The following is a 21,110-nucleotide window of genomic DNA, read 5'->3' as shown; positions in this document are numbered from 1 at the left end:
TACAGTTTTCGTTCAGATTACGTAAGTATGGTGAATCGGTTGCACATCAAGTGAGAAAATGGGGTGTAGTGCTATTATCATAGTTGAAATTATAAAGGGGGGACACTCTATGAAAAGAATGTTTTAGTTATTTTCCACGCTGATTGGAAATGATTTAAATTTTAGTCCTAACTTCAAATGCTGGGAGTTTTGTGAATGCGGCATGGGTCTATGCACATAATTGCAACATGCGTCCTTAAGCCGTAGAATCTTTACTTCAGTTAGGATTTGATGGAAAGCAAGTTTGCCACGATATCTTTTTCAGAATCAAGAATTTCCGAAGCGAAATTAGGACAAATAAGTTGCAAAAGGCAAACTAGATGCTTCCAGTATGAAAAGCTTTGTGAATATTATGTGTAAGAATATGTGGTGTAACATACATATGACCGATATTGAATTCGATGCGATACTGATATCTCATCTGTTGGGGAGCAGTAATTTGGCGCGAAATGGGCACTTTGCCTTACTATACTATACTTTGTTGAGGTTAGTCGGACTTCCACCGAACTTCTCAGCATCGTGACCCATATTAAAAGCCATATCACTGCAATACGTTTTCCAGATCTAGGATAAACTAGATAGGCTTGCAGTAAATTTACAACATATAATAACGTAGTAATATATAATTTAAAAAATATATTATTAGATTGGTTAACAGGAAAATGGATAAATTTTTATTTGTTTGGTCTTTTCTTTACAAAATTGAAAAGGATAGCATACCATGAGTACTTCTGCTTTCCTACGTTGTTCACTTAACACAAACCTTGCCACTATCGCTTACAATTACTTGGGTCTCTTCATCCCTTCTTACACTATACATATGCCTCGCTCATTGCCCACTCTCTCTTCCCTACACACTATCAGACATAGGCTTATCCTAGCTTAGGTCTATGGTAATAAAAGTTGCCAGGCTCATTGTGTGTGTCTCAAATCTAGAACTCTTCAGGAAACCAGGAAACAGACTCGAAATATATACAATTCAGGAAACTTTAAGCTAGACGCTTCAGGTGTAAAATGTTATGTGTTTCCCTATGCGAGGCACGATAGTTTCGTGGGTACATAGTTAAAAATTCCATTGTCCTCCATTTTTTAAAAGCCAATACAGATAATTTGATCTGGAAAGTACCTTAACCGTCAACCTCATACGCATTACATTAGAAGTTCAATATTATTAGCAAATATAAAGAAGAAGGACCTATAACAGATACAAGCAAGTCGAGAAACCAGAAGCTAGACGCTTCAGGTATAAAAAGTTTTATGTATTTCTTTAATAAAAGTATTTGTCCCATTAGTACTTAACACGTAATGTATATGCGTATATTATGCCAGAATATTCACTTTTAGGTGCGAATGGATTAAAGTTTACACAACTGAAACGACAACTCTAACCTATTATAACTTTATTAGTAACAGTGCGATTCCCACCAAACTTGGTAAGATCATGTTCTATATCCATTCATAGCCTATGCAAATTTTCATAATTCTGAAATGGACTTAAGGGGAGTTCTACAGTCAATTAATAAAAATTGTTGTAATACACTATTATTAACTTTATTTGAACATATATCACTATGAAGAGTATTTCGAAGCCTAGACACCATAAAGTGGCAGCTTCCTGATTATTTTCAGAACTGAAGACAGTTTCCTGGCCTTTCATTTGATACCCCACCTCACTTTCCTTTCTGTTTTACTTGCGTTAATAAAAAAAAAAGATATAAAAACTATAAAATACCAAATAATAAATATCACTCTCTGAATTACAAATTATGGTCTTCGGTTGATTTTTGGAATTAAATGCTGAATTTTCAGACTACAATTCTTGTAGCCCGTAGACGGCGAAAATGTTTTTAGAAATTTCGGTCAGTTATAGATGAGCCACAATTCAGGAGCGTAGGAAACGTCCCAGGGATTATTATCCCGATAGAAGACGAATTGATCCAATATCTCCTCATCTCCTCAGCATTTTGCCTTACATTTTGATTTAAAATGTGTAAATATTGGAATTTATCCATTTTACCCGTTTATAAAATAAATGTTGCATATTCCTTGCGCTGAAAAATGCCCCCATACCATCATTGATCCTTCGCTATGCTTGATAGTGGCCCGAATATTAAATGGATTAAAGTCTGTATAAGATTTCAGCCACATGTATATTTTACCGCCAGATACCATGTAGATTAAGTTGTGTAAATAATACCTGGACTGTCTTAGAAAAGGTTAAAATTGTTTGAATTTTAAAAGTTTCCGATAATAACCGTTTTCCATTTCCAAATGTTGAAAAAAATCTTTACGTAGCTAAAGCCGTGGAACTTTCTTTCCAGTTATTCTGCCATGGAAATCATATTTCCCAAGAATATTTTCAACCGTTTTTGCATAAACATCCTTTTTCAAATCATTCTGGACTATACAGAGATGGCACACTAATTAGCACACCCTGGTACGTCCGCTTAAAGGCGTACAGAACATAATAAATACATATAGCAAAAATTAATTAATTTTGATGAAAATTTGCACACGTGTTTTCTATTACTTACACTTCGTTTTGGAAAATGAAAATGTTTTCAATTCAGGGTACATACACTCGAGAATACTCTTCTCATTAATAAAGGTGAAAACAGCTGCATCAAGCTGTCAACGCACCTAAAAGAACAAGAGAAAAATATTTAATAAATTTTTCAAAATTAAGGAAATGTACGAAAATGCAAGTTATATAATAAAAAACTAATAAAGTTTTTGGCGACAGTCATGGAAGGGTGGCATACCACCTCATCAGTGCGTAAATCTGAGGGTGCTAATACCTCAGAGCCCATCCGTATACGGAGGGGCATCTTCCAGGGGGATTCATTGAGTCCCTTTTGGTTTTGTATGGCACTGAACTCCCTTTCATAATTCGAGGCTTAATTATTGCCCATCAATTTTCAATTAGATTTAAATCCGGGCTTTGTGCAGGCCAGTCTATGGTTGATATACCATTGCAGTATAAACCGCGACTTATAATATGGCACGTTGTTTTGCTGAAAAGTTGCCTTTAAAGAAACTGACAACTGCAGGTATGGCAAAAGGTGCTCTGACAACAAGTTCCGGTAGGCTAGACCATCAAGTTTGTCCTTGATTTGGACGATAAGCCCGACTCCATGTTTGGTAAAAACCTCATAATAAAACATTACCGCCATCAAATTTCGCCGAATTCCTGGTGTACTTAGGGCCCAATTCCTTATTAGGAGGACGTCGCGCATAAGTTTTGGCATCAGGCCCGTATAGATTCAACCTTGAATCGTCACACCAAATCGAATAATCTCAAAAAGAGAGGACAATTTCTTCCGGTTACTATGTGTAACTTTTAGTTTTCTTAGGGGTACTTGACGCAGAACAGTAGAGCAGGAGTGCAGGCGTCTCGGGAAGTCGGGGAGCTGAAGCGCATTTCAGGTAACCGCGGGCGATGGCGCGTTGATGTGATTGAAGTGCTATAGCCCACCAAGGGGTGAAAGGCAACTATATATATATATATAAATAGTGAAGTGGCTTCTGCAAACAATTTTTTCGATGGTTCGGACAGTTCCTGGTCACTCTTTTATGGAGCTTACATCTCTCTTCATTATAATGTTATTTTTAAGGTTTTGTGTAAAACAAAACCTTATCGAAATCGATTCACTGTCCGTCTGTCTGCCTATCACATGCACTTTTCTCCAAAACCGCTGAACCGATCCAAATAAAATTTGGTGGACAGATGGAAACTATGAAATCCCAATCCCAATTAGGAGGAGGTGAAGTTTAAAGGGGAGCTCTTCATACATGCAAAGGGGCGGTTAAAATTTTTTTCACTGGATATAGTCGTGTGGGCTATCACATGAAAAGTCGTGCTTAATATAATACTTTTCGGAGCTGATATTAGTTTAGACGTGAATTGTATAGTGCGCGAATAAGGAGTCAAAATGTGTACACTTAAAGTGAGACAGGATTCATTTTCGGAAACTACCCAATCCAAAAATCAGAAAAAAATCAGAGTGGTGCGCTTAGATGAAATCTAGGCCTCAAAATATGTACCATTTCGATATCTGCTTCAATAAACTTACTAACAATATATTACCAGCTTTTAGAAATTGACTAAAAAAAACCTCAAGTTTATCCTAGCAGTACTAAACTTTGCATAGAGGACAGTCTCGTACATACGCATTCAGGTTTCATGAAAAGCCGGCTATTAGTGTCAAAATTATAGCAGTTCAAACTTATCAATTTCGTGCGAATTAACTGCCTCGTAGCTATGCAAATGAGATGCCGACGTCATAATTAACGAGAATAATTGACATTCAAGTGAAATATTAAAATCGCTCAGTTATGGGCAGGCCACTGCCGCTAACAGAATTGAGCCATTTAAAAATCTCGAGTCAATGCTATCAGATAATGGAGAACTGCGTTATGCTCCTCACATAGGGAAACACAAAACTTTTTATACTTGAAGCGTCAAGTTTCCGGTTTGCCGACTTGTTTAATACTTCGACAATACTGTTTTCAGTGCCGTTCAGTGCCGTTATTATGTGATAACCCTGCAGCAGCGGGATAAGCACGAGGACGAACATTCACAAAGAACCAAGCTAAGAATTATGCCAATTTGGAAACCAAAAATTATTTTAAGGGGCGGAGTTTTCGCAGGTTCATCGTAAGCAAAACAGAACGCAGCGATTGTTCCATTATATGATTGGGGCTTGTTGTCGCTTTTAACTCTGTAACTAAAATGCAAGCAAGTTAGAACCGATGTTTTTGAAACTAGAACTTTGGATATATATAAATATTCATTTTTGTCTTTTTCGTAAAAATGTAAGTTCTGTTGGTGATATTTCTTGGCCTGATCTTTGCCCCGGCTCCCATTTGAAGTTGGATCATAGGAAACCCGATGTCACCTTACGCGATAGCTAAAGGCGATTGAAAGTGACATCAACGATAAATAGGTTAATCTTAAAAATGGACAGAATTCCAACTTTCGTAATTCAAATCGTAGCTTTTATTTCATTCGTCACCTCATAAGTCAGGGAATTCCCATTGTCAAGTGTCTAGTCAAATCATTGAATCTCAAGTCACTGCAATGAACTCACGCAAAAAATACATATTAATGTGGCTACAAAATATACATACATACATAGTTCACATCTGAGATAATGTTGCAATAATACACGCGTTTTGCTTATAAAATTTAAGAAAAAATTTGTATTCATCAGTCTGGAGCGAACATCGCGACTTTGAGCGTATACAAAGTAGATTTTCAGTTGGTTTGATTAAAATACTTGTTGGAAATAATCCAGGCAAGATTAATTCCGAGAAAGTACTGCGTAATTGTGAATTATCATGGAAATGATAGAAGTTCTTAGAAAATAAGGGAAAATCCAGGAAGAGATTAGCAATTGTATGTTTGTGAAGAAGATGCAAGAAACGCCGGGCCAAATGTTGCTGGTTCCAATTCTTCTCATTTGTGTTGTAATGCCAAAACTTCTTGGTGCCCGTGAGTTTTATTCTATTTATTCATTGTCCCTGAAAGCAATAAAAGCAAATATAAAGGTAATATGACATAAATGTGATCATAGTGCCTCTGCACTTAAAGGAACCAAATGAAGTGTATCATTAACAGGTGGTTTCCGAGGACGCAATTTTGTAAGCCCACCTTCGGGGGTAGGAAGGATATCGACAGAGAAATGGAAGGTTCTCTCTCTTCACCCCTGTTGAATAATTGTTGGTCAAAAGTTATAACACTTTAAACGAAGAATGTTTCGAAATCATCATTGCACAGTTTGATCAACCAGCGCCAGAGAAGAGAAAGGCCTACTTTATCTAGCCCCGTTAAAGAATTGCGTCCCCCTTAAATAGTTACTGAGGTTCAACAAGGGGCTTTTTTTATATCATTGAAAAACCAAACTTTACCATTATAATATAAAAATACTCTTTTTCGAAGTGTTATTACTCTTAAGAGTGTAGGGGGGTTAACCGCCGCTTCTGTTTCCATGTCCTCACTACCCGGCCCGAGGGTACTTTTTACGTAGAGGTGATCGTGGAAATTCTTTAACGGAGTTAGAGGGGAACCTCTCCTTCAATCTACATACCCACACGATTTACCCTCTTCCCGACACGGGCAAGAAAAATTGACCATGTGATATTAAAAACCATTTTCCGGTGTCATGAGTTTTTAACAGGGGGTGATTGCAGCTAGTTTTCATTGCGGGGATCTACTACACCCCCTACCATATCCTCCCATATGGTTGCCATTCACCCCTTGGTGGGGTATAGTGCGTCAGCCACACCTACGCGTTATCGCTCGCGGTTACCTGAAATGCCCCGTCCGCAAAAACCACGTTTGCTAGATATACAAATTGATTGACGCCCTCGACGTTCTGCCTATTAATGCAGATAGGGAGAGTGCCTTGACCTGTCGGACTAAGAACCTTGATTTTGTTGGTGTTTATCTTCAGTCCAATTCCACTTGCCACTCTTTCCAAATCCAGAGCCATTTAGTCAAGGTCCATGACCCATGAGAGAGCAAACAGATGTCATCAGCGTAGTCGATGTGTTTGAGGAAAGATGCCATTGTCCATTGAACTCCTCCGGACAAGCCAGCACGAAGAACACCAATGTTTGTTATCGAACACAGTTATCGGTCACAGGATGCAACCCTGGCGGACTCCGCTTTGTACCTCCAAATCCTCCGAGATTTTACCTCGATGCAGCATATGACAGTTTGTGTCATCGTATGTCGATTATCAGAGCTATTACTCTCACTCAAGATTAGATGCAGCGAATATCTAAACTCTGCACACTGTTTCAAAATGGTCCGTATGGTGCTGGTGTGGTCAATGCATGAGTACCCCTAGCGAAAACTAGTCCTCTCCATGTCGATCAAGCTTTCGAGATGTTGTTTGATGAGTTCGAGAATTATTTTAGCTATTATCTCTCAGGGAGTATGCAGATAGCCCTCGAATTGCTAGAAACGTATCCCCTTCTTTGGGTTCTTAACAATTATCCCCTTCTTTCCCTCTCTGGGAAAGGTCTCGAACTCCCAAGATGTTCGAATGCGTGAAGCAGCAGATCAGCAGTAATTGCAGGTGCAATGATAAATAACTCTGTGGGGAAACCGCCAACCCGGCTTTACTTCGTTTGAGTGCATTCGTGACCGAAATGATTTCTCTTCTGCTTGGAGGAGCAGTCCGTATCTGCATGTTACCGTGACTAGCCATTTCATCCACAAGAGAAGGAACTTCACCGGGTGTGATACGATAAAGAAGAAAAGAGCATTTTTGATGGCAGCCCAATGCTCATCGATGTTCTCAGGCGTGTTACTCAGTATATCTGCCATTAGATCAGCCAGATAACTCTCCCACTGTCGAGCGACAGCTGGGTCGTAGAAGCGATTGATGTTGAACTTAGGGGGCCGCAGCGCCCCAACCTTGTGAGAAGTGGCGGACGCAACACACAAGCGAATGAATGAACCATCAGATCGTCATCCCTCCTAAATCTACTCCTATCGCGAAGTACGGCGTCGGTCAGTTGAAACCCAGCTGACATTATGGCAGACTCTGTGCTCGAACAATGTACCACCAATGGCGAGGCAGTGGAAGCTGCAGAAATCCACGAACCTCCCACCATCGCCGGTATCCAAGACTATGTTTCCTTATCACATGTCCGAGCAACGTGTCGTCGGATCCTATCTTGGCATTCAGATCACCAATGACGATCACAATGTCACCTTTAGAAAGCATCTCCTAAACTGCGTTTGATTGCTAGTAGAGAGCATCCTTCTCCATTATATCGGAAGTTTCCGTTGGTGCGAAGCATTGCATAATTGTGTCCGGATAGCTGCGTGGTTAGACAACAAGGCTGTCGTACGGAAGATCGCGGTTCGAATCTCACGTGATTTGACTTCGAATACCAGTCGACTCAGCTGTGAATGAGTACCTGAGTCAAATCAGAATAATAATCTCGGACGAGCTCAATGCTGACCACATTGCCTCCTACAGTGTACTGTAGTGTACCGTGAGGGTCTTGAATGAAGTGCTCTAACACACTTCAAGGCCCTTGATCCAATATGGATTATTGTGCAAACGATTATTATTATATTCCATAATTGTGATGTTCCTTAACCTGGACCGAACCTTGCAGTTAGAATTCAGTCGAAATGCATCAAACCGGCTCCCATTTCAAAAAAGGGCGCATTGCGGCAGAAGTCAGAAGCAACCCGACACCGGATTCATGGTTTTCCTGGGTACCAAAACACATTGCCGCAAGGGGAGAGATGTTCGGCGTCTAGGCGAATGATTCCGCCTGCTGTGGCAGTTTCGTCACAATCTGTGGCGATCACTTCAGCGGGTACGCGTAGGTAACGTATTAAATGGACTGAGGAAATGGACCCCTATTTAATCCACTCCTACTACGAAGTAACAATGACAAGCTCAGGTACAACATTTTACCGCCCCTTTTTTCATCAGAGATTCGTCGAGCGTTTCCCGCGATACCCACACGTGACTATTTTGTGTTATCTACTGTCACTACTTTTGTGTTAAATACTGTCACTTTCGTTTTGGAGATCGCCAAACTGGAACACTGCGGCTCCTTTGGATAGTACTTGTACGTAGCTCGTACAACTGTAGCTCTTTAGGCTGCCGGTAATATTCAAAAGATGTAGCCAACTCCACTTGAGAAAGCTCCACGTTCTACGCACTGTATTCTGGTTCTCTTTCATGCACTCCTTTACTACTTTGAATTTGAATTGAATTTAATTTAAATACACGGTGAACGGTGAATGGTTTTTTAACCGGCCGCGTGAGAAGCCGCCTGTACCTCTTGGTGGCTGCGACAGAAGAGACCGGCTTATTTCCATGTGATCTTTTCCTGTCCCAACCAACGCCACTTTCTCACCGCTAGTCCTCCACTCCCGTGGAGAGTTCTAAAAAGTGGAGAATTCGGAGCGCCATCTATTTGTTCGCATTCGCAACATTCGAAATAAATTTCGAATGCTGCGAATCCTGCCGCGCCACATCACTCCGCCCCCAGATGAAACCTAGGGGGTTTCGGCGACCGACCCCGGAACTTCGTTCACCGTCAATCCGCAAAGCGGACACGACGCTGCTTCGGGGCGCACACAGGTTTCAGCCTGGACCGATCTCGAACTGGAAGAAATGTTCTCCCCGCTCGAGAATGCGGTACGAGCCCTCATATGGAGGCTGCAGCGGCTTTCAGACGGCAGCCGTCCTGACGAGAATGTGCGTGCACGTGTCCAGTTCCTTGGGCGAACAGGCAGGTGTGGACGAGTATCAGGTGGGTGGTGTGGCTTTGATGCGTCAGAGATTGTCCCTCAACAGACGCACCAACCCCGACTCTGTGAGACCCGATCTCTTGTCGAAGACCGGATCGCTTGGGAGTCTTGGGTTCTCCCCGTATACTAGCTCCGCGGGGCTGGCAGCAAATTCCTCTCGGCGGGTTGTACGTAGGCCGAGTAGGACGAGAGGCATGACTTGGGACCAGGACGGATCGTCGCGTGCCATAATGGCGGCTTTCAGCGTCCGATGCCAACGTTCTAACATCCCATTGGATTGCGGGTGGTATGAAGTAGTCCGCTGGCGTTTAAAGCCAAGGAGTTTGCCTAACTCGGAGAAAAGGGTGGACTGAAATTGCATTCCCTGGTCAGTGATGACCACTGCAGGGACGCCAAAGCGAGGTATCCACTCTCGACAGAGGGCTTCGGCACATGATTGCGCCGTAATATCTTTCAGAGGTATTGCCTCAGGCCACCGCGTAAACCTGTCGATGATTGTGAGACAATACCTATAACCGTGCGAGTCTCGCAAAGGCGCTACTATGTCGAGGTGTATTGTGTGGAACCGCTTGGTAGTGCGGGGGAATGAGCCCACTTCTTTCCTTACATGCCTGGAGACTTTACAGTTCTGGCATACGATGCACTCTATGGCCCAGGAATTGACATCCTTATTCATAGAGGGCCAGAAGTATTTCTCGGTGACTAGCCGATTTGTTGTCCTGATGCCTGGATGCGCTAAGTCGTGAACTACGTGGAACACTTCCCTGCGAAAGGTGGCCGGAATGTATGGCCGAGGTCCCTTTTCCGAGTCTTCGCAGCAGAGAGAGAGGTTTGAGCCGAAGCTGGGCAACTCCCGAAATTTGTATTTGGGGTTGGATTTGAGGCTCTGAAGTGCTGCGTCATCCTTCTGCGCCTTGGCAATATCCGAGAAATCGAGTGAGGCGGGAATGTCAACCTCAAAGACACGAGACAAAGCGCCAGCAATTATGTTGTCCTTGCCGGACACGTGCTGGATGTCTGACGTAAACTGGCTTATAAGGCTCAGATGTCGAAGCTGACGAGGGGACGCTTTGTCGGGCTTTTGTTTCAAAGCATACATGGGAGGCTTATGGTCCGTGAACACTGTGAACGGCCTGCCTTCTAGGGAGAAACGGAAGTATGTGATGCTCAAGTACGCGGCGAGCAGTTCGCGATCGTAGGTGCTGTAGTTCCGTTGAGCGGGATTCAACTGTTTCGAGAAGAAGCTCAACGGCTGCCAGACTTGATCCACCTTTTGGTGAAGGGCAGCACCTACTGCGATGTCAGAGGCATCAACAAAAACGGCATAGCGGTGCATCTTGCAGAGGAAATGCAAAGAATGTAGCGTCGGCCAGTTGTTGACGGGATTTGGCGAACGCGCGGATAGCCTCTTCAGATCACACGATCTCTCGTGTGTCCTTAGTTTTGGAGCCAGACAAGTACGCGTTCAAAACGGACTGGCGATGGGCGGCCTTGAGTAGGAAACGACGGTAGAAGTTTAGCATGCCCAAGAACCTCCTCAACTCCTTCACTGTCTTTGGACGCGGGAAGCTTGTTATCGCCTGGATCTTGTCTGGGTCGGGCTGTATTCCTTCAGGGGAAATGGAGTGGTCGAGGAATCTCACCTGTTTTAGAAGGAATTTGCATTTCTCAACGTTTAGAACTAAACCGGCCTCAAGGAGACGTTGAAAAATGCACTCGAGATGGGCTAAGTGCTCAGACTCCGTGGAAGAAGCGACCAAAACAACATCCAACTATACGAAACAGAAGTCGAGGTTTCGCAGGACCGAATGAATGAACTTTTGAAAGGTTTGCGCCGCATTGCAAAATCTGAAAGGGTGAACTCGAAGAGTCCAAAGGGGGTGCTGTTTGTGGGCCTGCAGATACCCTGTTGAACAAGTTATTCAAATTCTTTCCGCGCAATAGCCAGTTTCTGGGGTGGTAGAGGACGCACCTTCGAGAAAATCGGGAAACCAGTAGTGTTAATGTGGTGCTGCACATTGTGCTTCACTGGTTTTGAGAGACTACACTCGGTAGTAATCTGGCTGAACATTTGGAGGAGTGTCCGAACACGAGAGTCGGTGATGTCGTCCAAAAGAACGGAAAGGTTATTGTCAGTGTGAGATACCATTTGGCCCGACGAATTAAGGTTGGTCGTGGGGTCTATAAGGGACTTATTTTGCAAGTCCACCAGCAACCCATAGTGACACAAGAAGTCTGCGCCTAATATGGGGAAGCTGACATCCGCCAGGATGAAACGCCACGAAAACGTCCTACGCAAGCCATGACTCACGTCCACTTGCCTATACCCGTATGTGTTGATGCCGGAGGAATTTGCTGCCGCCAGTTTGAGCGGCTGTGGGAAAAGTCGATGTTGCCGGAGTACGGGAAGAACCGAAACCTCCGCACCAGTATCGACGAGGTAGTTGCGCCTGCTGAGGGGGTCGAAAATAGTTAGGCGACGTGACGCTGCGTTCTGGGTGGCCGTCGCCAGGACCCCCCGCGGACCTAGTTTTTTGCGGTAGTCGCGAATTTACACGGGAGCGTACATCTGGTCGCTTTATCACCGAATCTAAGATGGTACCAGCAAATGCCTTTGTCCGCAGGCTGTCTTGACGACCTGCTACCCGAACGCCCTTTCCGAGTGGCAGACCGTGAGCGAGCTCGCGACCTGGCACTCGAACGCTGAGCGTCCAACGTCGCCCGCATCTCGGCCACACTGGCTGTTAAGGCGGCTATCTTGCGCCTCAAGTCGCTCACCTCATCCGACGGTGGTTGAACGGCCGCTATGGTTGGGCGTACGTACACCTCCTGCACCTGGGTGCCCTCCGGGAGCCGTCGCAGTCAGAGCGACTTGATCAGGTCATCGCCGATCTTGCTCCCACCCAATTGCCTCATTTCGCGAAGCAATTGGCTGGGAGTTCAATCACCCAACGTTAAACCCGCCAGCAAGTGGTCTAATTTTGGCGACAGGTACCTGATCAACTCGCTCTTGAGCTGCGAGCATGATACCGACTTCACTACGTCGGACACCAGAAGAATGGACTCCAGGCCGACCACCGCATAGTTGAAGCGGGTCCGATGTGATTCCGGACATCTGGAACTGCGCTTCCAAATGTATGAACCACAGCTCCGGGTTCCGCCGCCAAAATGGAGAAACACGCACGGCGAGGGCGGTCACTTGCGGGTCCGATGAGCCTGCCGCGTCTTTGTTGTCGACCGACATCTTGGCTAACAAAAAGAAAACTACTTGCGACGCGAGTGTTAAAACGAAGACGCGGTGAAACTGTTCTAACTACACCGCAGGCCGAACCCACAAATGTACGCACGAACAAAGAAATCACCACCGAAGCGGACGCTTCTAAGCGCAGACTGAAATCACTTCCCAGAACTTCGCCCAGAGAGCGGACAACCAACGATGATACGCACCTAAAACGCCTGAACGCCGTCTCTTGCAGAGAGTATACTATTTATTTAGACAATAAAAATATAGAGAGAAAGAGAAAGTCTCATCTAAACTACAATTTAAGACGTAAGGTGCCGACCCCATTCAAATAATATCGAAATAATCACTTATTCCTAACAAAATCTAAATTACAATCGAAGGGCGGATGTGAATGCGAGCGGCCGCCGCGGGTGATTCGCTGCTGTGGCAACGATGGTGACGACGGCTGTGGCGTCGCTGGTAGAGACGGCGACGCAGGCGGCAACTGCTGCGGCATTGATGGTGAAGACGGCGGTGGCATCGATGCTGGAGACGGCGAGCGTGGCTACGGCGGCGAGCATGGCTGTGGCGGCGTCTCTACTGGCTCACGGGGTCACTACTTTTGTGTTAAATACTGTCACTTTTGTTCTATCGGATTTCAATCGCCAAACTGGAACACTGCGGCACCTTTGGATAGTACTCGTACGTAGCTCGTACAACTGTAGCTCTTTAGGCTGCCGGTAATATTCAAAAGATGTAGCCAACTCCACTTGAGAAAGCTCCACGTTCTACGCACTGTATTCTGGTTCTCTTTACGAACAAACTTCACCGCTAGGCCACGTACGAAAAGAAATCCACTTTAGTCATAATCTTTCATGCACTCCTATGCTTATTTCCATGCGATCTTTCCCTGTCCCAACCAACGCCACTTTCTCACCGCTAGTCCTCCACTCCCGTGGCGAGTTCTAAAAAGTGGAGAGTTCGGCGCGCCATCTATTTGTTCGCATTCGCAACATTCGAAATAAATTTCGGATGATGCGAATCCTGCCGCGCCACAACTATGCAGCGACTTGCAAACCAGTACCTTTTTATTACTCGCAGCGACACAATCCCAGCCATTGTCAGCGAGCTTGTTCGACTTGAGATCATCGCGGAAACTGATGATCATGAGTCGATGGTGACAGGGGCTTCAGTATCAACAGCAACAGGTCGCACTGCATGCAATCGTTTCCTTTTCACTGTCCAACTGAAGTCTTCACTGACATTTGCGACGAATTTCAAAGAGCGTGTATAGAATTTTCGTAAATGGATCTTTTGTATAGACCATTCCTAGACTCTAGGCAAATCAACACCGCCAAGTCAACTAACTGCGTGCTTATTTTTAATGCAAAGGGCAAGTCAATTGAATGGGGCGAAGTCAGACCAAGAGCGGATCGTTGAATGAATTCGAAGGCATTACACTGTACGTGAATTGTCCTTGGCAGTCATTTGTCGATTTGTATTTGTCGACCAGATGGTTGTGTGCTCGGGAGTACTTTCTGTGATGGAAGGAGACGTGGTCGCCACCCGAGTTTATGAATTGCTGATAATGAAAGAGCGGTTGGATAACGACCAATACAGAATATTTGATTCGACGTTAGAGACGTTGGACCATCTCATTTCTGGTTGCTCTGCTATGCCGCCGCGACAATAAACGAACAGCTTGCATACAAGCATAGCGTGATTGCGAACCGGCAAGTTCTAACTGATCGCCATATGCCGCACAACAAGTCTGACATGCTGTTAGTTGACAAGACGGGTCCATCCGCGTTTATTAATAGTAATATTAATAACATTCACCTGAAACATGCACTGCGAAAGAAGTTTCGGGCTTTTAAGCATGACGCCGACCTTGCTCACGTTAAGACTATGCGCTTCACTAGGAAGTCAATGATTAAAAAAGCGCATGAAAGGTACTTAATGAGCGTCGATACCACCCTTGTTTGCAGTAACTTGAAATCCTTTTGGTCCCACACCCACTATTCTCGTAAACCCACTCAATCAATTGGTAATCTTCACCCTATTGTCGGACTTTCCTAGCCTCCTCCTTCTTAACATTCCCTCCCCCGTGTATAAACTACAACAAAAGTTTAGAAGAATGCTACTTTCCCCATCTGTGAAAAGAGGCCCTTAACAACCCTATGCTCAAGAGCGGAGCCCCTTCCCTTGTTGTGAACCACCTTGTTGAATGCTTTAATTCACGACAGGAGGTGCATGCTATTTATACTGATTTCTCCAAAGCCTTTGATATCGTTCACCATATTCTCCTCTCTAAACTCTGTCTCCTTCCTCAATCATCTCCTGGCTTTCGTCCGATCTCTCTTTAGACGGTTACTCATCTCGTTTCGTCTCTCCTTCCTCTGGTGTTCCCCAAGTCTCTATACTTGGCCCCCTACTCTTTCTATTTTTTATCCTTTTGACCTCGCGTTCATCCTCACCTGCCCATGTTTGCTTTATGCAGACGACCTTAAATTGTTTGCCACTATTTCGTCTCCGCTGGACTGTGCTCTGTTGCAGTCCAGCCTTGATAATCTAGTCCGTTGGTGTTCGGTCAACAAGTTGACAATGAATGTCAGCAAATGCCACTGGATGTGCTATTCGCTTAAGCCCTCCCCACCATCCTTCTCCTATTCTCTCCGTGGATAACCTCTTCCACTACCGACCTCCTTCCAAGACCTGTGTTTAATATTCGACAACAAACTTCGTTTCAATTCCCACTTCGTTGACATCATCAGTAGAACTTCCAAAGGTTTTATGCTTCGTTCCTCCTCGGATTTTATCCCAATTCAGTCCTCCTTAGCACTCTTCAACACCCTTGTCAGAAACATCCTTGAAAATTGCTGGGTAACCTAATTCCGCTTCCCCATTCGTGACTGTCGCGCTATTAAAGTTGTACAACGCAAATTCACCCGGACCCTCTTTTACAAAAAAACAAGTCGGGAAACCGGAAGTTTGACGCTTCAGGTATAAAAGGTTTTGTGTTTCCCTATGTCAGGAGCATAACGTAGTTCTCCATTGGCTTATAGCATTGACCCGAGGTATTGAAATCGTTCAGTTCTGGGCAGGTTACTGCCATTGCCAGAACTGAACGATTTAATTATCTCGAAGGGCAGGTTACCGATATTGCCAAAACTCAGCGATTTAAATATCTCGAGGGCCAGGTTACTGCCATTGCCAGAACTGAGCGATTTAAATATCTCGAGTCAATGCTATCTGCCAATGGAGAACTGCGTAATGAAATTATTTCACACATTAACGCAACCTGGATGAAGTGGCATTCCCCAACTGGTGTTCTTTGTGATCGACGTATCAGCTCCCGTCCCAAATCTAAAATTTACTGCAATGTCGTCCGTCTGCCTCACTCTATAGTTCTGAGTATTGGCCGACTATAAAGGTCAATGAACGGCGTCTTGCGGTAATGGGGACGAAGATGTTGCATTGCACTGGTGGCGTGACACGTTTTGATCACGTCTGAAATGAGAATATCCCCGATCGAACGGGTTTCGATGGTGTGGTCACGTAATTCACACTAACGAGAATTCGACAACCAGTATTGGTCAGAACATCGAAAGCAATGGTAAGCAACCAAAAAGCCGACCAAAACAATGGTGGCTTGATATGCTGGATGGGGATTTAAAGGTCTCAAGATTACATCCTGATCAGGCATTTGATAAAATAAAATGACGAAACCGATCACCACAGGCCGACCCCGCTGTGAACTAACGGCTGAACAAAAAGAAAAAGATGTGAGGAGCGACGAGTGCACGACAGCTCCGTGTCACATAGCTAAAAATTCCATTGCCCTCTATTTTCTATGATAGAAAGCGATTTAAATAAATCATTTGATGGAAAGCCCTGTGTTAATAATGGTCAACCTCATACGTTTCACACTCTGAGTTTATTATTATAAGCAAATGCCAACAATTTAACCAACACCAAATATAAACAAGTTTGGAAACCGGGAGCTGGACGCTTCAGGTACGAAAGGTTTTGTGTATTTCTTAGTACGTAGCACGTAATATATCCATATATTATGTGAGAGTATCCACTTTCGGGTGATATTGACATTCATAGTCTTCAATTTTCAAAGAAGCAACAAATTTGAGGTATTATAACTTTGTTAGTAATAGTGCGATTTCCACCAAACTTGGTAAGATCATGCTCTATATCATAGCCTATATTACTGCAACTCATGGTACTAGGATTTCTAACCAATTACAAAAAATTGTAGTAATATACTATTATTAACTTTATTTAAACAGATATCGGCATGAAAGGTATTTCGGAGCCCAGGCACCATATAGTGGTAGCCTCCTGATTTTTTTCAAATTTTTCGGTTTGGTAGTTTCTGAGGATGGCCCCCTTAAAGAAGTGATCACTTTCAACCCCCCGCGCTCCCCACCCTTCCAACGAATGTCAAAACTAAGATCGGCTTTGAAAAGTAATAATCGAGACCTTTAATTTGATACCCCACATGGCTATATTTGATGAAAAAAAATTTTACACCCCCCTTTTGCATGTATGGGGACCCCTCCTTAAATTCGACATAAAAGGATATAATTCACTGTATGCATGAGCGTTCACAGTTCCCACCTTTCTACCAAATTCGGTGTCAATCGCTATAACCGTCTCCGAGAAAAATGCGTGTGACGGACGGACAGACAGACAGACAGACAGACAGACGGACAGACAGACAGACAGACAGTAAACCGATTTTAATAAGGTTTTGTGTTTACACAAAACCTTAAAAAGGGGTACGGAGAATTAGATTCTTCTTGAATGGAATTTTGATATTTCAATGATTTCATGATTTCTCGTTAATTATGACATCAGCACCTTATTTGTATGGCTTGGGATGCTGTTAATTTGCACGAAATTGATAAGTTTGATCTGCTATAACTTTGACACTAATGGATTTTCATGAAACTTGGCATACACATGCTGCAATTAGCTTTAACTTGTGTAAGCCGAAAGAGCACCTTCAGACTCTTTTCGTCCAGTTCGAAAACCAAGCGGAAACCGTCCACGTTTGTAGATTGGCCCTTCTTGAAATTTATGAACTTTGCCCTCCAGTGTCCGAAGTCCAAGCCTAGGTTCTGCTGATTTCCCCTGTCCCCATATTCAACATCCGACAGGTGTCCTGTGCAGCTCAATGTTCACAATAGTGGGCTTGGGCCGACCTCCAGAACTCAAAGTAGGGATTATTTGCTGGAGCTACTTTAAGGCAGCCTCATCGGTCCACTCCAAATGGAAGAGCCCATCGCGTAAAGCTTGATTATTAAATCTTGGCTTCGTCCCAGGCTTTAGCATTTTTCCATAGGCATTTTGGAGGATGGTAAATTGCCCCTCTGGCATTTTGTCATCCTTCAATGAAACACCCACGGCGGTGGTCAGAAATGAGGGTACGCATGTCCTTTTCCTTTCGTGCTCGTATTCCCATAGGAGGGATCAGCTTCGTTGAGATTTCTCTTGCTTCTCAACTCCCGGCACATCGGTCCTCATTCTCGAGGGACGCGCTGCTTTAGCTCCTGGTTCTGAGCATAATAAAGCTTTGACCACCACAGATCTGTTAGTCTTCCGCTTCTTGTGGACATTACCGCTGATAAAGGAGTCTGGTGTGCTCAGTATGGGTTACCAGTTCAGATTTCTCTAGATATTACCGCACCTAATGGTGCAGCCACGTCCATGTTCTTATTCCCAAGATGGTTCACTTCCTTTCGCAGTACCTTTCTCTCCAGTTTCTCTTAAGTGGAGAGTTGCCGAAATTTCCTTTCTGGCTAGCTTTGCCGTAGACCACTGAGTTGGCAATTATGCCGCGCCTCGCCCGCAACTTGATTGCCCATGATTGTGGGTGAATTCGAAAACTGTCACTTCTTACTACTAGGAGTGTTAAAACACTTAGCTTTTGGATACCCTTTGTGTAATAGTAAACTATTACAGCCTCTCCCACCACGACAAAGTGGTGTCCGATGGGGAGGGTAGATGTATTAATTAAGGAGCGCAAAATGGCAGTGGATTGGTCATACTTCAAGAAAGACGCGAGGGATGCATTGCTGACAATGCCATGCATTGGAACCTGTTTTGCCAGAGTGGCCGATGGATAAGTCGCCCTCGGAGCACATGGCACAGAACAGTTGAGGACGAATATAAGCTTCTCCATTATGCGGAATCCCACATAGGTGCATCATGTAACTAACATTATTTGATTCATACAACGCATTAACAGCGCTAGATCCGCTCTTTGTTTAAAGTCGAGAAATGTAGTTTTTTCAGCACCGACACCAAATTAGAACCGTTTTGTACTAATGTTTTTTAACACAAAATCATAAAAAACCTCGCCGTCGTTAGTATTCACGATTTTGCCTGTCCTAAGGCAGGTTTGCTAATATGTATTTTTTATTCTCTAGCTTAGTTATGGGAGCTGCTTTTCAGCCAGCAGGAAACAACCATTTGAAAATAGACTCCTTGACGGGATCGGTTGTAGTTTCAAGTGATATATTCAGGAGGTGGGTTTGATATGCCTTGTTCCTTCTCTTGAAACGGTAGTTTATAGTAATCAAGAAAGCTTCAAAAAGTTGATGTCCGGAAGCGTTTTACTAATGTTGGTTAAGAAAATAAAATTCTCCAAATATTAAGTAGATGACACAGAATTTTCCGAAATTTTTACAACTCATTTTCAATGAATATCTATTTTCATATATTTTCAGTTGAAAACCAAAGCCCAATCTCTGCAACATTCAATCAATCATATTTTGAACATAACTCTACTAAAAGATGGGTAGTTTTTTATATCAAATTGCATATCGATTGAATTTAGTTTGAATTTAACACCTTTCAGGTGCCCCTCCTTCAGGAAACCCAGAGAAAAAATCATGCAAGAGGATTGTTGCCGGAAGTGGGAGTTTGCGGACCGGTAAAAAATGGACATCGTGAGAGAAACAATGTAGCAGATATTGACGAACACCCTTGGACAGCTTTATTGGAGTATTCTAAACGTAAGGAAGTATTTACATAGCCTTAGGACAATTAACCCAGCTTCAGCTTGGAATATATGTATATAGAATTATCTTCCTCTATCTACAGCTGGGAATAGAACAGGGTTCCATTGCGGCGGCGTCCTTATCAACAAGCGCTATATTGTAACCGCTGCTTCATGTGTCAAGGCTGAGGAAATTCCTGCAAAATGGAACTTAACAAGCGTCAGATTAGGCGAATGGAATACCCAAACTGAAACCGATTGTCAGAATAAAAAGTGCAGTAATACACCGATAAATGTCGCCATTGAGAAGCTTATTATCCATGAAAATTACAACCCCAAGTCAGTGAATCGATCAAATGACATTGCACTGCTTCGACTTGCGCGAAACGTGTCATTCACAGATTGGATTAGACCTTTGTGTTTGCAAGGACATTCACGGAAGGCGAAACACAAAGAATATTTTAAAGTTAATGGTTGGGGGTTGTTAGAAAATGGCACTAGAAGTGATATCAAACTAAACGTCCATGTTCAAGGCGTTAATCTTCCCAAATGTAACGCAGTCTATGGAGTAATAGGAATCTCCTTGGAAAAGAGCCAATATTGCGCAGTTCCCAAGGAAGGATACCATTCTTGTACAGGTGATGCAGGAAACGCTTTGATTGGAGTGGATACTACTAAATCTGGCCAACTTTATAACTTTTTATTCGGAATTGTTTCATTTGGCCTTAACCCGTGCATGACAAGCAGTTGGCCAGTAGTTCACACTCGAGTTAGCTCATATAAAGGATGGATCCAGAAGCAAATTGCACCATAGATTTCAAATGTCTGCTACGCTTTCAACAATTTCAATTTCCACTTCAGGTTCACTTGATTATTCGAGTGTTATATATAAATATATAAATCAAACATTTCCCAGCTCCTTTAAACTTATGAATATTATATACTATAGCATAAGAATGAAATCCGAGTCGACTACGATTGTATACTTGATACCGCTTAGATAGGTTTAGCGCTGAAATATGTTCTGTAATTACACAATATTATTACGACGACCATTTGAAATTATTAAGAATTGTGAAAATTCCATTGATATCCATATATGTACGTATTAAAACTCTGCCTAACTTCCTCACAATTTCTATGTTTGTGTAGACCTCGTTCCCAACAGGAAACAGGACACAAAGATGCTGACTACCAGTTTTCAAACCATGCGTCTTCCCTAAAATTCCCGTGTTTTATCTAGAGGCAGCCTTATCATCTCTTATCTTCACGCTGAAAGTTCCTGATATTTTTTGATTTACATTGGTAGCAATCAGGCGATGATGAAGCGATGAAATCGAATAGTTATATAAGGGCACAGCTTTGTCAGCCTTGTTTGCAGCTTTAGCGTGCTGCAAGCTGATTTGACCAAGGCTAATGTTATATCTAATGAGAAACAGTTAGAAGCAAGCATGGGAAACAGAAGCATACGATATAATCATATATCAGTATCCGGCTGGTGTCCCCAGGTTCCTCTTACACTCGACATACCATCAAAG

The 21,110-nt window shown here is 43.4% G+C and overlaps 1 protein-coding gene across 1 annotated transcript; it reads left to right on the top strand.

Annotated features, from left to right (window-relative positions):
• Window positions 1–5,262: 5,262 nt before the first annotated feature.
• Window positions 5,263–20,701, top strand: LOC119652948 (CLIP domain-containing serine protease 2-like). Its single transcript, XM_038057339.1, has 4 exons — window positions 5,263–5,533; window positions 19,301–19,371; window positions 19,432–19,588; window positions 19,677–20,701. Exons 1-4 carry the CDS (start codon window positions 5,440–5,442, stop codon window positions 20,384–20,386), a joined length of 1,032 nt encoding a protein of 343 aa, XP_037913267.1. The 5' UTR covers window positions 5,263–5,439; the 3' UTR covers window positions 20,387–20,701.
• The last annotated feature ends 409 nt before the right edge of the window (window positions 20,702–21,110 follow it).

Source organism: Hermetia illucens, chromosome 3, assembly GCF_905115235.1.
Source record: "Hermetia illucens chromosome 3, iHerIll2.2.curated.20191125, whole genome shotgun sequence".
Lineage (NCBI taxonomy): Eukaryota > Metazoa > Arthropoda > Insecta > Diptera > Stratiomyidae > Hermetia > Hermetia illucens.
This window is presented reverse-complemented; position numbering and strand designations above follow the sequence as displayed.